At 45.9% G+C, this 14,468-nt stretch overlaps 1 protein-coding gene across 26 annotated transcripts in view; it reads left to right on the forward strand.

Annotated features, from left to right (window-relative positions):
• The window catches only part of EIF4G3 (eukaryotic translation initiation factor 4 gamma 3), a 156,250-nt gene extending 149,436 nt beyond the window's left edge, over positions 1–6,814 (forward strand). For all 26 annotated transcript variants that reach the window (XM_074560530.1, XM_074560536.1, XM_074560531.1 and 23 more), the window contains 5 exons: positions 1,552–1,650; positions 2,595–2,741; positions 3,909–3,990; positions 5,456–5,602; positions 6,590–6,814. In XM_074560530.1, the coding sequence (XP_074416631.1) occupies positions 1,552–1,650; positions 2,595–2,741; positions 3,909–3,990; positions 5,456–5,602; positions 6,590–6,771 (657 nt within the window). In that variant the 3' untranslated portion in view covers positions 6,772–6,814. The remainder of the gene's footprint in view (positions 1–1,551; positions 1,651–2,594; positions 2,742–3,908; positions 3,991–5,455; positions 5,603–6,589) is intronic.
• The last annotated feature ends 7,654 nt before the right edge of the window (positions 6,815–14,468 follow it).

A 14,468-nucleotide genomic window follows, 5' to 3' on the forward strand; every position in this document is an offset into this window, starting at 1 on the left:
CAAGAGGGACATTCTCGAGGTATTTCTGGGCTGACCAGAAGCAGCAAGTGCCGGAAATCTGGCGAGAGAGCTGTTCTTGCAGACCGGAGAGGTTCTGAGGGTTCGGATAAGCTTCAGATGGCCTCTCTCAGACTTCTGGGTGCTTATCCAAACTAAACCTGCCAACTCTTAAGAATCACCCATCACTAGGGGTAGTGACACCTTTTCACCCTGTGACTTCTCGAGCTCTCTTACACATTTCACACTTGTGTGTCCAAACAGTTTGGTGGTTTCCCTATAATTCTGTCTCCATTTTTGTCTTTTTTTTTTTTTTTTATAATCCAGCTAAATACTGCACTTTGGATAGTATCTATTTTAAACCCTGTAAAATCCCTCACTTGCCTTTTTCTTTTTTTTTAAAGCATGCCTTCAAATAAGGTTGAATGTTCCAGGAGCGTTTCAGTCTAGCAATGCAAATAGTGACTTTTTATTTATTTGTTTTAGTCTTAGGCTTGTTTGGACAGTCGGCTTCCATTTATTTTTCTCTGTTCTGTGAAAGAAAAGCTGCTGTGCTCTGGGGCTCGAAGCACAGCCTTGGGTTTCTGTTTCTGCCACAGCTTTCGAATTCGATCTCATCCAGGCCAATACTCGGACTCGGGTATTTCAATGTAATATCAGTCGTCTAATTCAGATCCTAATGAATCGTAGCAGGAACTACGCACAATTAGCTCTTAATGATCTGCATTGTAAACTTAAAACTGTAATCTGCTTTGTAAACTAAAAATCAGGCTGCTTTTATCAGCGCTTAACTTGGGCTACGCAGTGGTCTCCCTTGTGCAGGTGCTACAAGGTAAAAGTTTCGGCAGAGCATTTGGGTGAAAAGAGCTGGTTGTTACTCGTATTTTTCTTCTTGTTAGAACTGTGTATGTGCCGTCTTAGGCAGGACAGCGAAAGGTCAGCGTGACATTAGAGGATGCGGAAGGTTGAACTGTATGTGCTGCAAAGGCGCTTTTCTCAAGGTTTGCAATAAATTCCAGGAATTGAAAGGGGAACTTGGTATTATGTACCTGAATTTGAGGCTTGATCCCTGCACAGAAAACAGCCATGTAAACAATTATCTTCTAAAAGTAGCTAATTTGCTGGTGCCTTAATGGCAAGGCAGGGGGAGAGTGAGTCACGGAGCAAGTTAATGACAGAGTCAGAAGAATCTAAGTCATCTAACTGCCAGCTCGGTGTCACGGCCGTGGGAAACTGCCTTGTTCCAATGTGTCACTTTTCGTAGGTAATCTCTGGCTGAAGTTGTCGCAAACCCCACGTGTCACGTTATGCCTTGTTTATTACCCATCACCGTGGCGTCTGACCACTTGACAAGATGTGTATAGCTGTGGCAGGATTGCATATATGATTTCTCTTGCACGGGATTTCCAGACGTTTTCACTCCATTGCTAGGCATCTTGTTTGGTGGCTGAACGGTTCTTTATTTCTCCCGACACAGCTGCACCACTCCGGCTTGTGTAAACTCCCCTGGTTGTCTCTCGAGTCTTTAAAAGGAACAAACTGTTTGTGTTTTAGAGCCATAAGAAAGTGGGAGCCTTATGGAGGGAGTCTGGCCTCAGTTGGAAGGACTACTTACCCGAAGGGGAGGATGTACATACCTTTCTCATGGAACAAGTGAGTTTCAGAGCAAGAAACTGCTTAGTTAATGATTTTGGCACACTGATTTTTGGTTTGTTCATCCTCTTCCATCCCATTCTTGTGTATAGTTGGTGTGGGACGTGCGGTGAAGTGTCTCCCTCACCAAGCTGGGGTTAGATTATCTCAGCACCTCCTTTCTGAAATACCAGGAGGAAGGGCTCGTCCCCTCCAAACCCAGGCACACATCTCCTGCCAGCTGGCTTCGCCTGGGAGATCTGGTTCTCCAACGGGGGGGAAAGAACTCAAGAATGAGTTTTGCAGCAAGGACAGACCATCTGCAGAAGGGCTGGAATAAATTACAGCAATTATTCACTCATCCCGCCTTGTGTTATGACCCCGGGGGGGTTCACGGCCGAGAAGAGCCAGGCCTGATGGAGGGCACCTTGCAGCTCTTGCTGGTGGCACTCCTGAGGAAGAAGCCGGAGATCTCCCTTTGGAGCTCTAAGTGATCCACTGCCCTGTTTTAGCACTTAGGAGGTGCTGCGCTGCAGGAAATGACACGGATTACCGAGGCCTGGGGCTTGGTGAGGGGACTGTAGATCCTCAGTCGCGTTTTGCAATGAATTGGGGCATTAGCTGCAATTCGTTTGAGCGAATGCCAGCTCTGGTAATTGCATTCCAGCTCCCCGTCGTTTTCGTTGAGCAACATGCACTTTTATTTTGTGCACGCTCGTATTGTGCAGGGCTGGAGTTGCTCTGAGACGCTTGGTTCTCTTTGCTGGATAATGTAGTTCCCACGTGTTTGTAAAATGCTTTCTAATCTTTGGAACAGAGAAAGTATATAAATCGTTGTAATGATAACTTAGCAGTTGAAAGGTGCAGGAAAGCAGAATGAAGTGTAGCTTGCTGCCTCGGTTTGCTATAATTCAGCATAGGGAAGTATATTTCACTAATTCTCATCGTCACTTCTGATGTTGCAGAAGTTGGACTTCACGGAGTCCGACTGTTCCAGTTCCTCAGAAGCACTTTCAGAGAAAGAACTCTCTGCGGAAGAGCTGAACAAGCAGCTAGAAAAACTCATTGTTGAGGACAAGGCGAATGATGAACAAATCTTTGACTGGGTAGAGGTACAAAGACTATTTTCACCCTCCCTGCACACAGTTCATGAGCTGCTTTCATAAATATTTTCTCATCTAAAGGAGCATCTCTGCAGGCTCCTCCCTAGGCATAGGATATGCAGATGATTTGGCCTGTGCAATCAACAAGTCCAGAGAATTAAATTCTAAAATATAATCAGTCAGTTATTTCAAAGTAAGCTTTAGGAAGAAAGAATTCAAGCCGTGTTAACATGTAACTGTGTAACTGCCTTTTAAATACTGCAGACTTTTTGACGCTGAAAATACTGCTTCTGGCTACTTATTACATTTTAGACAGAGGACACCGCTACATTCTTTCTTCCCAAAATAGGAGATAAAAGCTTCTCATTGCTTTCTGCAACGCGACCTACCAAATTGCTTTGTGCTGCAAAATCCTGGGGAATCAGTGAGCGCACGTGTACCTTTCCCAGTGCATTGGACCAGTAACTGTAAAAGAAAATAAAGAAAAAGAAAAAAAAGCCCTGTCAGCCCACTGATCCTTTGCCCTCTATCTCTGGCTGCATCCTTTAAGCCAGATGTTTAATCTAGTGTCTGAAATTATACCCAACCTGATTCATTTAGATCTGTGCTCACACCTAAATCTTGATCAGCTTCACTTCAGTTATTTCTCTTGCTGGAGCAATGTGTTAAAAAATGTCATTTTTCTCCTGCCGTTAGAGAAGTCGAGAGTGGAATGAAAGCAGCACTGAAAATCTGGGGACACACACAGGCTCTTTGTAGTCTTGGACAAGTTACATAGCCATTCTCTGAATTTCTTCTACAAAGCAAACAAATCTCCACCCAAGGAGCCTGCTGTAAAATTTGTTGGAAAAGCCTAAAACTCTTAGAAAATGTATAAGGGCATTGTAAAAGCCAAGCATTGTTGGTTTGGCTTGTTCTTGGAGACAAATGACGAGTTGTGGGAGTAGTTAAATGGTGTATTGATCGCCTGAGAACTGTTGTTGCATGTTGATGAACCCGAGCTAGTTTCAAGAAGTGACTGGGAACGCTGGGTTTTTGCAGAGCGGTGAACTGAATTTCTACTGCAGCAGCTTTTGCTGAACTGGAACTTGCTGCCAAATTCAGCGGTGGAGTTTGGAAATGGTCGCTCTCATGCAGCGGCATGTTTTTAACTGGTCCATTTACTCTTGATTTCAGGCTAATCTAGACGAAAGCCAGATGAGTTCACCTACATTCCTTAGAGCTTTAATGACAGCAGTTTGTAAAGCAGCTATTATAGGTGAGTAACCCGCAATACAAACATCACACAAACCAAACGTGCAAAAAATGATTTTCTATTTTTCAGGTTTATATCAGTTTTCCCTCCCAGAGGCTGGTTTTTTTTTTTTTTATCACACACTAAGACTTTTGCACCGTATTGAATTCTAGCGCTCGAGAAGGGGATGTCCGCTCCTCCTGCGACAGGTTGTGGTGTTCTCGAGGCGCTGGCGTGTCCTGGTGACCTCGCGCGAGCAGACGTTTCAGACGACTCTGAGTAATGTCAGATTGTTCATTGATTTTTCTAGTGAAGGTGGAAATGCGCTAGACGTTATTAAAATAATTAGCATTTCCACTCCGGTGTCAGCAAGTACGCGTGGGCGCTCTACCAGCGCAGATTGCCACGTGCGAGCTGGAAGCGTGGGTTGCAGAAGAGAAGCCAGCCTGCATCTCTGTCGTCCTCATAGTTTTTTGCCCAAAGTTGCAATTTTGGAAACACGGTTTATGAATTACTTGAATATACGGCAGTCGTCTGGAAATGGAGGAAAGGGTGGGTTCCCATGTCAGATGTGTGAGCCTCAGACCCTCAGGGGGGCTTGAATAAAAGCGCTGCAGCCAGAAACATCTGGTCAGTTCACTTTGTTTTCTAGTTCACTTTGTTTTCTTTAACTTTACTGTTGGCATCTGGCAAGGCAAAAAATTGTGCTTGTAAAGCACCCGGTTCTGCTCTTAGCTGTAAGAGTCACGCTCGGTGGAAAGAATGGTCTGAACTTCATCTTGCTGGGAGGGAAAAGACAGCCCAGCTCCTTTCTTCTCCCTGAGAACAGAACCTTTCTGATGCCACCTAGTGTTAACGGCGAAATGACACAGGACAAGGGTTTCCCTGATGTGTATAGGGAACACCTTCTGGTTTACGTTTTGACCTTGCCTCTAATTGAGGGGTTTTTTTTTCCTTTTGTTTTCAAAATATCGCTTAATTGTGATGTATGATCTACTTAAAAGCTGCTGAATAATTTATCCATTGCTGATGGACTTCTAATGTGTATTTTTATATATTTTTATGTCATGTGCAGCTTATGATTCTGTTTCTGCCTTAATATTTTTAGGGAAAAAAAGGTATACCTTTCTAAAAACCTTCTCAATAACTGAAATTTTAGCCCTAGCCATTGTACAGGCTTTGGACATCCAGTTGTCTGTGGCAGCACAAGGATTTGCGCTGCAAGTAAGGTTATAATCCTTCTGCGTGTGTCAGCAGGCGGGGTAGGGCCAGGGGCGCTGCAGATACAGGTTGAATTTGGAGAACTGGAGGGATCAAGACTTGCAGCAAAAGCCATTGGGTCAGAAATACTTCCTGTTGTTTCGCTCCCTCTTTTTTCTCCGCGCATAACGCGTATCTGTGATTTCTATTTGAATAAATAAAGGTGATAAAAGATCCACCCCTGCTGCTGTGTAGCAAAGCTGACCCTGTTTTCTTCTCTTCCCCTCAGCGGACTCTTCTAGCTTCCGTGTGGACACTGCTGTTATCAAACAGAGAGTGCCGATCTTACTCAAGTACCTAGACTCAGACACAGAGAAGGAACTACAAGCACTTTATGCACTACAAGCATCAATAGTAAAACTTGATCAGCCTCCTAGTAAGTGTTGCCTCTGCACGGGGGATGCGAACCTTGACAGCCTGAGGAAAAGCTATTTCTGTGAGAGTAAAATCCAGCAATAGGGTGTGGAAGAGGCTGTGCTTCTCCTGACAGTGGAAATAAAATCTTACCATTTTATGTAGCAGATGAGAGAAAACAGCGCTCGGTGGTTTCTGCTTGTCCGGATTCCGGCTGTAGAGTGGCGCAGTTGCTCAAACGGTTGGCCAGAGGCCATCTCTTCTCTAGGTTGCTCCTGTAAGCAGCCATGCAGAAGGAAAGGCAAACCTCTGTTGATAAAGAGAAGGGAAAAAAAGCAGTTGAAAATAATCTGTTGAGTTTACAATACCTGGACATGTGAGAGCACCGAGTGTTGTAATTGTATTGCTGCACCACAGGTGTCTGTGGACTTGGAGGGGATAAAATGAATTGACAACTGATGAGTCCTGTCCCAGAGACACTGCAGGAAACTGTTGTTGGAAAAGAGGTGGGGAGTTGCTAAAGAAATAGGGATTCCCACGGAGCCTGCGGCACAAAATCAAAGAGTGGCCCAAAACACACGACTCGATCATCCTTAGCTGTAAGGCGCTGGTCATGTGTTATCATCCCTCCTGCTGAGCCGTGACAAATCAGGTGTTGGAGAGGAGCCAGGCTGCCAGGTTGTGCGGTCCAGTGAGAGGAGGACAGGCTGCTGTGTACTTTGTTTGCTGGCCAATCTCTAGATAATAAGTTCCCACGGCTGCTTTCCCAGCTTTCCCTTTTCTGCGGAGCGTGCGTTATCCGACAGCATCAGGGGGACCTCTTTTCCCTCTCAGCTCTGTGTAACTAGCCAGGAAGCAATAACTCAGTGACAGACCGTCCTTTTACTTGTATCTGCATCTCTTGCATTAAAGGTCACGTTAATCCCCTTATCCGTAACCATGCCTTTGTCCGCTGACTTAAACCGCACAGTACTAACAGCTGTTCTCTCCCGTTATTCCATTATTGCAGATTTGTTGCGGATGTTTTTTGATTGCCTGTATGATGAGGAGGTCATATCGGAGGATGCCTTCTACAAGTGGGAGAGCAGCAAGGACCCAGCGGAGCAGAACGGGAAAGGAGTAGCGCTAAAATCTGTCACAGCATTCTTCACGTGGCTACGGGAGGCCGAAGAGGAGTCGGAGGATAATTAAAACTTAAAATACAGAGGAAAAAAAAAAAAAAAAAAAAAAGAAACAGTTTAAGTATTTTTTTAAAAAGTTTCACGTCTTCGCCAATCACAGTGCAGCAAGGCCAATTCTCGCGCAGACCCCCCCTTCCCCCACACATGCACGAGTGGGAGAGGTAAAAATAGAGAAACACAAAGGTGATCATGGAGGAAAAAAGGTACTTGAAAAAAAAAAAAATAAACGTCAAACCTGAGGGCGGGAGCACTAAACCAAAACACATGTATTATTTATAGAAAATATTTTCTGTTTTAATCTTTTTTTTTCTTTTCTTTTTAAACAAGGACTCATACTTACAAAAACACAAAGCGAAACAAATCTGTTTAGCAAAAAAAAAAAAAGTTGAAAACTTTTAATTTATTATTTTAAGGACTGCAAATGCCAGTGTAATTTTTAAATTTGCAGTTTCTGTAAACAAATTGTATAATAGAACAAAAGCAAAGAAATAAATTTCCCTCCCCTTCATATGCACCTCAGTTTTGTTTCAAAGCATGATAAATAGACAAAACTTTCAAGGGGGTTGGGGTAAGCTAGATGAGGAAGAGATCAAATTTTTTTTTTAATTGTCATCAGATTTTTCTGCCTGCCTCTCAGCTTGCTTCAGAAATTAAAAAAGAAAATAGTAATCAAAACGTACATAACCTTGGAACGGAAGGAAATGCATTTGAGAAAACCGCTGCGGACCAGAGTGCTCCGAAAATAACTCATTCAAAACAGTGCTACCCTGGGGAAAAAAGTTCTAGTAATACTTTCAGAACCTTTAGAGCAACTTTAAGGCTTGTAAATACATAGAACAAATATTTAAAAAAAGAAAAAAAGAAATTGACTCAATACTATTTCTTTTCACTTTCAAAATATAAAGAACAAAATAAAGACAAACATTGCAAGTTTAAAAGAAAGTAAAACGACTTCTCCTTTGACAGCTGCTGAATGTGTGCACCATTTCTGAGCGGTGCTGGCTTCCTTTTCATTGCGTAGGTCCTCGGTTCCAAATTGTGTACATATAGTGTGTGTATGTATGTGTGTCTACCAAAAAAGAGGGGTGAGAGCAATTGTTGTTTTAAAAAAAAAAAAAAAAAAAAAGGAAAAAAAAAAAAGGAGGAAAAAAAACAAAAACAAAACACCAAGGGGGTTGCTGCTTGGGAGACCTTTTCTGCAGAGAGAACTTAATGGCCGATGAGCAGCTGGGCTGCTGTACCGTGTGGGTGCATTTGGTTCCCAGCACGTTGCCGCGAGGCTGGGAGACAACCTCGGGGGCATTCGGTGCCCAGTCCCTGCTCGTTTTTTCCAGCCGTGTGGCCGCGGTGTCTCTGTGTGACTTGAATCGGTGGCGTTGTCCTGGGGACTTGGGACGCTGGTAGCTGCGGAGGTCGCAGCCGCTCGAGGAGAGAACCGACAGCCCTTCGCCATGGCTTGTGCGTCCGTTGTCGCCCAGCTTCTGCCGCTGCCCTTCGCATCTGCCAGTTGCCTTGCTGTGCCTAAGGAACCCACAGACCCGTGCGGGTGAAAATAAAAGCGCCCTACACGAGTCAAGAGGTGGAACAAGTGCTGCGATGCTCTTCCTGGCTCTGCCCACCCTGTGACAGTGTCCGAAGCCTGAGTGCCGCCCGGGTACAGATTAACAGCGGTCGCTTTGGAGTGCAGTCGGAGCACGTGTTTTCTGCGTGCCCAAAGGGACCTCGACCGCACCCCGATGCCACGCAGTCCTCCAAACTGAGCTGCTGCCGAGTACATTAAGTCTCTTGGGTGTCTCTCTTCAACAACCAAAGATGACCTGCTGGCTCTCACTGTGAAGAAGCATCTACCATAACACAGTCTGCAAAGTTTGTGAAGCCCTAAAAACGTAGTTTGTGAACTGTGGTCCGCGGACCACGAGTAACCTGTGGAGCATTTGCTGGTGGTCTGTGCAGCACTAGCTGCTCACATGATGCTGTCTTTTTCTTTCCAGCTGCTAAATCACTTCTTATTTTTAAAAAAAAAAAAAAAAAAAAAGAAAAAAAAGGAAAAACAAGGAAAAAAAGGAAAAAGGTTACAAATACATTAAATACTTTCCTAATCTTACTTTTACATGTAAACAATTGCTGTACTTGCATAAGGATGTTATTTGATCACCAAGGGGAAGGGAGGAGGGTGCCTGGTTGTGGCCGGGGATGTCCACAAGACACTTTCCCTAGTAACATGTGTTCCACGCCATGAATCTGAGCTAGAGAATCCATGGCCTAAAACACTAGAGCATTGTTTGTTGGGTTTTTTTTTTTTTTAGTAACAATAAAACACTTTTCTCTGTTTTGTTAAAAAAAAAAAAAAAAAGGAGAAAAAAATCTCACCTTTAATATATGCATATGTATGTATCTGCTTGTGCGACATCCAGCGACTCCTCATCCTCGGCTGCTTCCCCTCCCGGCCTCGCGGTTTGGCAACAGGCACTCTGGAGATCTCCAAAAGGCTCATCCGTGTGGAAATCCCCACCCAGCAGGTCTCAAGGTGCGTTTGTTAGACCTCTGCGGAAGGTCCTGCGGGTGCCCTGCTTGCAAAAGTCATTTTTCAGCCAGAATGTGAGTGGGTACGTGATGGTTTGTAGCAGCTCAGTAACTGAATTAAATGGATGCGAGTTTGTATGTAAATGAGGCCAAATATTTGCCAAGTCGGTGTGCGCACCTGATGAATTTTCTCTCAGAGGATGGGCCGTGTCAGACCCTGCTGGGAACTTGAGTGTGCAACACCGGAGCCATGCCGTGCAAGGACTGTGATTCATTTATCGGTTGTCTTCAATCGGAAAGGAAGAAATTGCTACAGAGCCTTTGAACAGCCACGCGAATCAAAGTGTGTCCGGGCAGGGCAATTTGTTTGGGGAGCTTGAATCTTTTGGCTGGAAGAGCTGGAAAACTGCTGGCTGGAGGGAGTGGGAACGGTGAGCAGCATGTGGGTAGAGGAGAGATGAGAAAGTCTCTCCCCTCATTTGAGCTTTTAACGTTTAATGTTCTGAGGGGGGAAGAACTTGTCCTGTTAGTGTCCTGCAAATGCCAGGAAGGGAGTTTTCAAAGGTTTTAAGGTTTTTTCAGAATTACCCAAAGGCTCTGAAAAGGTGGGTCTGCAGCTTGGCAAGCTTTGCCTTTTCTGAAGCTAAATTAAGCTGCATGTGGAGTGCTGTGAGCAGATTATGTGTGAGACCTTGAGGTCTCCAGCTGTGGGTATGTTCCCTTGAGGTTCAGCTTCCCACAAGTGTCACTGCAAGGAGCACATCCAACAGCAGTCTTGGACCAAAACTGCTTCTTCTGCTCCCCTTGTGCTGTTCACCACGTGCCGCCTGCTTACCTGCTCTCGTACCAATATGTGCTGGCTTTTCAGTCACCTTCTAGATCATCACAGGTTTGCAGGCTGTTGTGGCTCCTCAGGATGCACCCGGTAGTCCCAGAAGATCTTTGCAGCACGTCTTCTCCTGAAGGGTATTAAAATACAAAAAAACTGGTATTAAAATACAAAAAAAACTAAGAGAGAGATGAAACAGAAAAGGGATAATTAATTAAAAGAGGTTCCTGTGGGAATGGGATTTGTGGGAGCCTCATTTTTATGTTAAGTGAGGAGAGGCGAGCTGCGATTACTCCTGCCTAACACTACAGCAAAGCCTAAGCAAGGAGGACAGACGATTTCCCCCAAGAATACTAAAGGTTTGAGTGTGTTGGGATTTTTTTTCCTCCCAGTCTTGGTCCTGTAAGGCATTTAAACGTCTTCTGGGGAGGGTCGTGAACATGGCAGGGAGTTAATGCATCTCAGCAGGAAAGAGCTGCATTAGAAGCCATTTCCACTGCTGGGAGCCGCCTTCTGCTGAGGCTGTGTGCGCTATCAAAGGCAGGGGCAAGGAGGAGCAGATGCATCGCTTACATCCACGTTTATTGCTGAAAATGTCCCTAAACCTGAAGAAGTCAAACAGAAAATTTCCAGGCCAGGTGTCTGCCTAAGGCTGGTTTCTTTCTAGGAAAGTGTTTTCAGAAACAGATCAGCCGTTTCTGTGAAGAAGGTCAGGGAATACACCGATCTCAGATGTTGCGCTCTGTCTGCTTGTGTTAACGTGTTCAGGTTTTAACCTTATTTCCTCAAGAAGTCTCAGGTGCAGGAGCAGACCTTGGCGTGTGGAATAATCTTTTGCCCGGAATCAGCCCTCCCTGGTGCAGGAGCTGGTAAAGCCAAAGAGGCCATGTGGCAGGAGAGGCTCGGGAGAAGGGATTCCTCCACAGAGATGGTTTTTAGTGTGCACAAGCCAGTGGTAAGTTATACTGGATGTTGCTGCATTCCTGTGACCCACGGAGCTTTTTATCTGAGCCATGGACCATTTTAGCTGATAAAGGAAAAACAGGGCCTCTAAAAAGCCCCATTAACTCACTGAGCATCCTGAAAAATTTTAAAACCAACTGCAGATGTTGGCATCTCCTTGCCAAAAGGGTGGCCGTGATTGTTCCTGCTGCATTTCGTTCCAGCATGAGTCATTTTTACAGACGAAGGGACCTGAAGCTGGTTGCCTTGTCAGAAGCGTTAGCTGCAGAGCAGAAAAGCTGTTACAGCCGTACCCCTGGCGCTGCTCACTTGATTTGTTTCACAGACACGAGAGGGTTTACTTTTGCGGGGCAGTAAGCTCAAAATCAGACTCCCCCAGAATGCTCTTACACCCTGAGATCCAACACCTCTGGCCGTGAGGCACTGAACTGCCTTTAGGCGAGTTGGCTGTTGGCTGCAGGTCGGTCCGTGATGGCGGTGAGATACTGCGTGGTAGGAGTTTGGTGAGGGCTGCCGTGCACTACGTGGGGATGAAGCCGTTGGGAGATGTTCAGGCTGGCAAGCGCTCTGAGCTCTCGATCTACGCAGTCAGTCTGGCAGGGAGAGCTTGGCCTTTCTGCTCTTTGGAAGACGTTGGCCCTCTGCTGCTACCTGAGCCTAGGCCAACTGAGCGGCATCTCCAGCCAAGCAGCGTCAGCAGGAGTGTGAGCTTTCGTTTAATAAGGTGCCAACCCGGAGGCTTGCACAAGACGCCGCACGCTGATAGGAAATACAAGCAACAGTTTGATGTGGCCTGCTGCGATGCAGGCCACATGCGAGCTGCAACAGCCGTAGGATGGAGCCTGGGGATGAGGAGGCTTCAGCCCAGAAGGTCCTGCTTGGCTGCCCATCTCCCAGCCCAGCTCTGTGGATAGATAACCTGCAAGGAGCCGTTGCCAGAAAACCATGGTGATGGGCCAGCAACCACAGCAAGAGATTGATTAGCCCACTCGGCTTCCAGCAGCGTGACTAAATCCCTGCAAATATCTGAAGAAACTTAACTCAAAATTGTCTACCCTTGTGTTTTCCAAGGGGCTCTGCTTGCCACCGTTGGTAACCGTCATGGAACTGGGCTGCTGAAATACTGCTGGTTATTTAAATGCTGCTGTAGGGATGCCCAACCATGATCTGCGGAAAGCTTTGGTCATGTGGCATCGATTTCTCTTCCTCGTTTCCAGCTGCTAAATTGCGCTGAAACGGCAACAGAAGTAAAACCAGCTCCTGCTCCATTCAGTACTTTCCAAAGGGGAATTTATCCAAGTGTGCAGTTGCGAGCTCAGCTGCAGGGATGGTTGTGCTGTGGTTGCAAATTGGAAAGGGGAGAGAGGGCCTGGGGAAGGCGATTGATGCTTTCAGTTAGGAAATCTTTGTATTACTAAGCGAGCAGAGAGAACAGTAAAGCTTGCGTGCTTGGTTGTCCTGTTCCAGCCCCCTGCGAGGTTTAACAGCAGATGTTGTCACAAATCAGAGTTGCACTGGGCTCACAGGGTGCACTAACAAACATGGAGCGGAGCACCGTTGGAAGTATTTTATCACAGCGTTGCAGAAAACAGCTGGAAGGGAGCTGAAAAGATCGTCTCGGCGGATGCAGCTGGTACCTTTGGGTCTCAGCGATGAAGGAAAATCGGTCGTTCCCGTGTCGCAGAATAAGCTATTCTGAAATAACACCTGGTGCAAATGCTCTGTGCCATTGAAGACAGCCTAAAGTGAATAATCTGTCAGTCCCGGCCACCTCCCGTTTGTGTGTGAGTGTGCTGGGAAACCACGTACTTCACCAAAAGCGGCTGGCCTGAGAAGCGAGCGGACGCTTGGCCTCTTCAGCGCTCTGCAGGGTTGTGACACCAGCGCTGCATGAATTTATGGTGATGGGCACAGTGTGCAGCTCTGTTCTCCTGCTGCAGAGCCCTGCTTTGGGTGTTTTCATACACTGTGATCATCAAATGCGAGGATTTCACATATCACCACTACAAAATAAGGGGAAGTTGAGTGTTTTACCCATCCTTCAAGGAAACACCTGATTCTTCTGGCCTCGTCCAGCATCACAAAGTGGATATTTTAAGCAGGAGCCCGGGCTGTGGCTGACACATCTCAAAGAAAAGCCAGTCGACAAGATTTCCCACAGAGAGACGAGCAAGCCAGCACTCCAGCTGACCTTACGCTTCAAGCAAGAGCCATCGCCAAAAATGCTTTAAATTCCTGCTCAACCCGAAGGTTTTCTGCCTTCCCAGCAAGGCTTGCTGGCATGGTGCTGCTCTCTTACGGCTGTAGGACCGGTGAGGATGCCGGAGTCCAGCCAGGCTGCTGAATGCGCTGGGCGTGCTGCTGATCGTAGGGGTGTACGGTGCACAAACAGCAGCCAAAAAATGAGCTTTTGCAGCCACAAAAGCACCCCAGCCGGGAGGTGTAACTGACAGTAAGTTATTACCTGCCCAGGGGAGGGTAACGGCCGCTGTGTGCTCCGTGTTGCAGCCTGCTGCTAACCAATTTTAATCGGAAGCGGTGTTTGGCTCAATGAGCGAAGGAATTTAGCAAATTCCTGCTGCCAGATGTTAACTGTGGGGACATGGCTTTGGGAGAGGTGTGTTGTCCCCATGTCAAATGCCGAGCTGGTGGACTTCAGCTTCTCCTTGCTTAGGAGAGGTGTCATTTCCACTTGCCTTCATTGGTTAATATAAATCACTACTGTAATGCCGAAAGTGCTAGCGAAAAAAAACCCCAGCTTCTAGCCACTGGTCTCCCAGCGACAATAGCACCCGCCTCGTTAGCAATAAGGATCTATTTCAAATTAGTGTCTCTAGAAAAGCAGCAGCCTGTGGAGGCTGCTTAGTCCACAGCATTTTCCTACTCCAAATTTCTGTCAGCTCCAGTGGCATTTCTATCATATATTTGCTCCAGAACGGAGCAAACTTTGGTATATTTAAGCATATTTTTATTCCTTTGCTAGGAAATGACATAAAAATGGGTACAATGATTAACAGAATACCCTTTGGAAAAGGGGAGATGGTTTGAAAAGATAAACCTAACTGGGTTAGCCTTAAGGGTAGGTGTTAGAGGGGCAGCACCAGAGATCAGCTGGAAGGTGGTGTAGGGCGACACTGGTCAAAATACAGAGAACAAATTGTTAGGAAGCTGATAAAGAGATCAAAGGTGACATCTGGAAGAGCACAAAGTGGCAGGGAATATGCATTTTTGAGTTAAAAGCAGCAAAGGAGAGATTTTTTGCACAGAACTGCAGGAAATACAGGGCTGACCGCAAGACTCTGCTGCTGAAAAAAAGTAAGTATGAACTGGAAGACAATTATAAATTGTTCAGTGATGATTAGACATGTGTCTTTGGTAAAGCGAACCAGCAA

Source organism: Larus michahellis, chromosome 16 (genome assembly GCF_964199755.1).
Source record: "Larus michahellis chromosome 16, bLarMic1.1, whole genome shotgun sequence".
Classification (NCBI taxonomy): Eukaryota; Metazoa; Chordata; class Aves; order Charadriiformes; family Laridae; genus Larus; species Larus michahellis.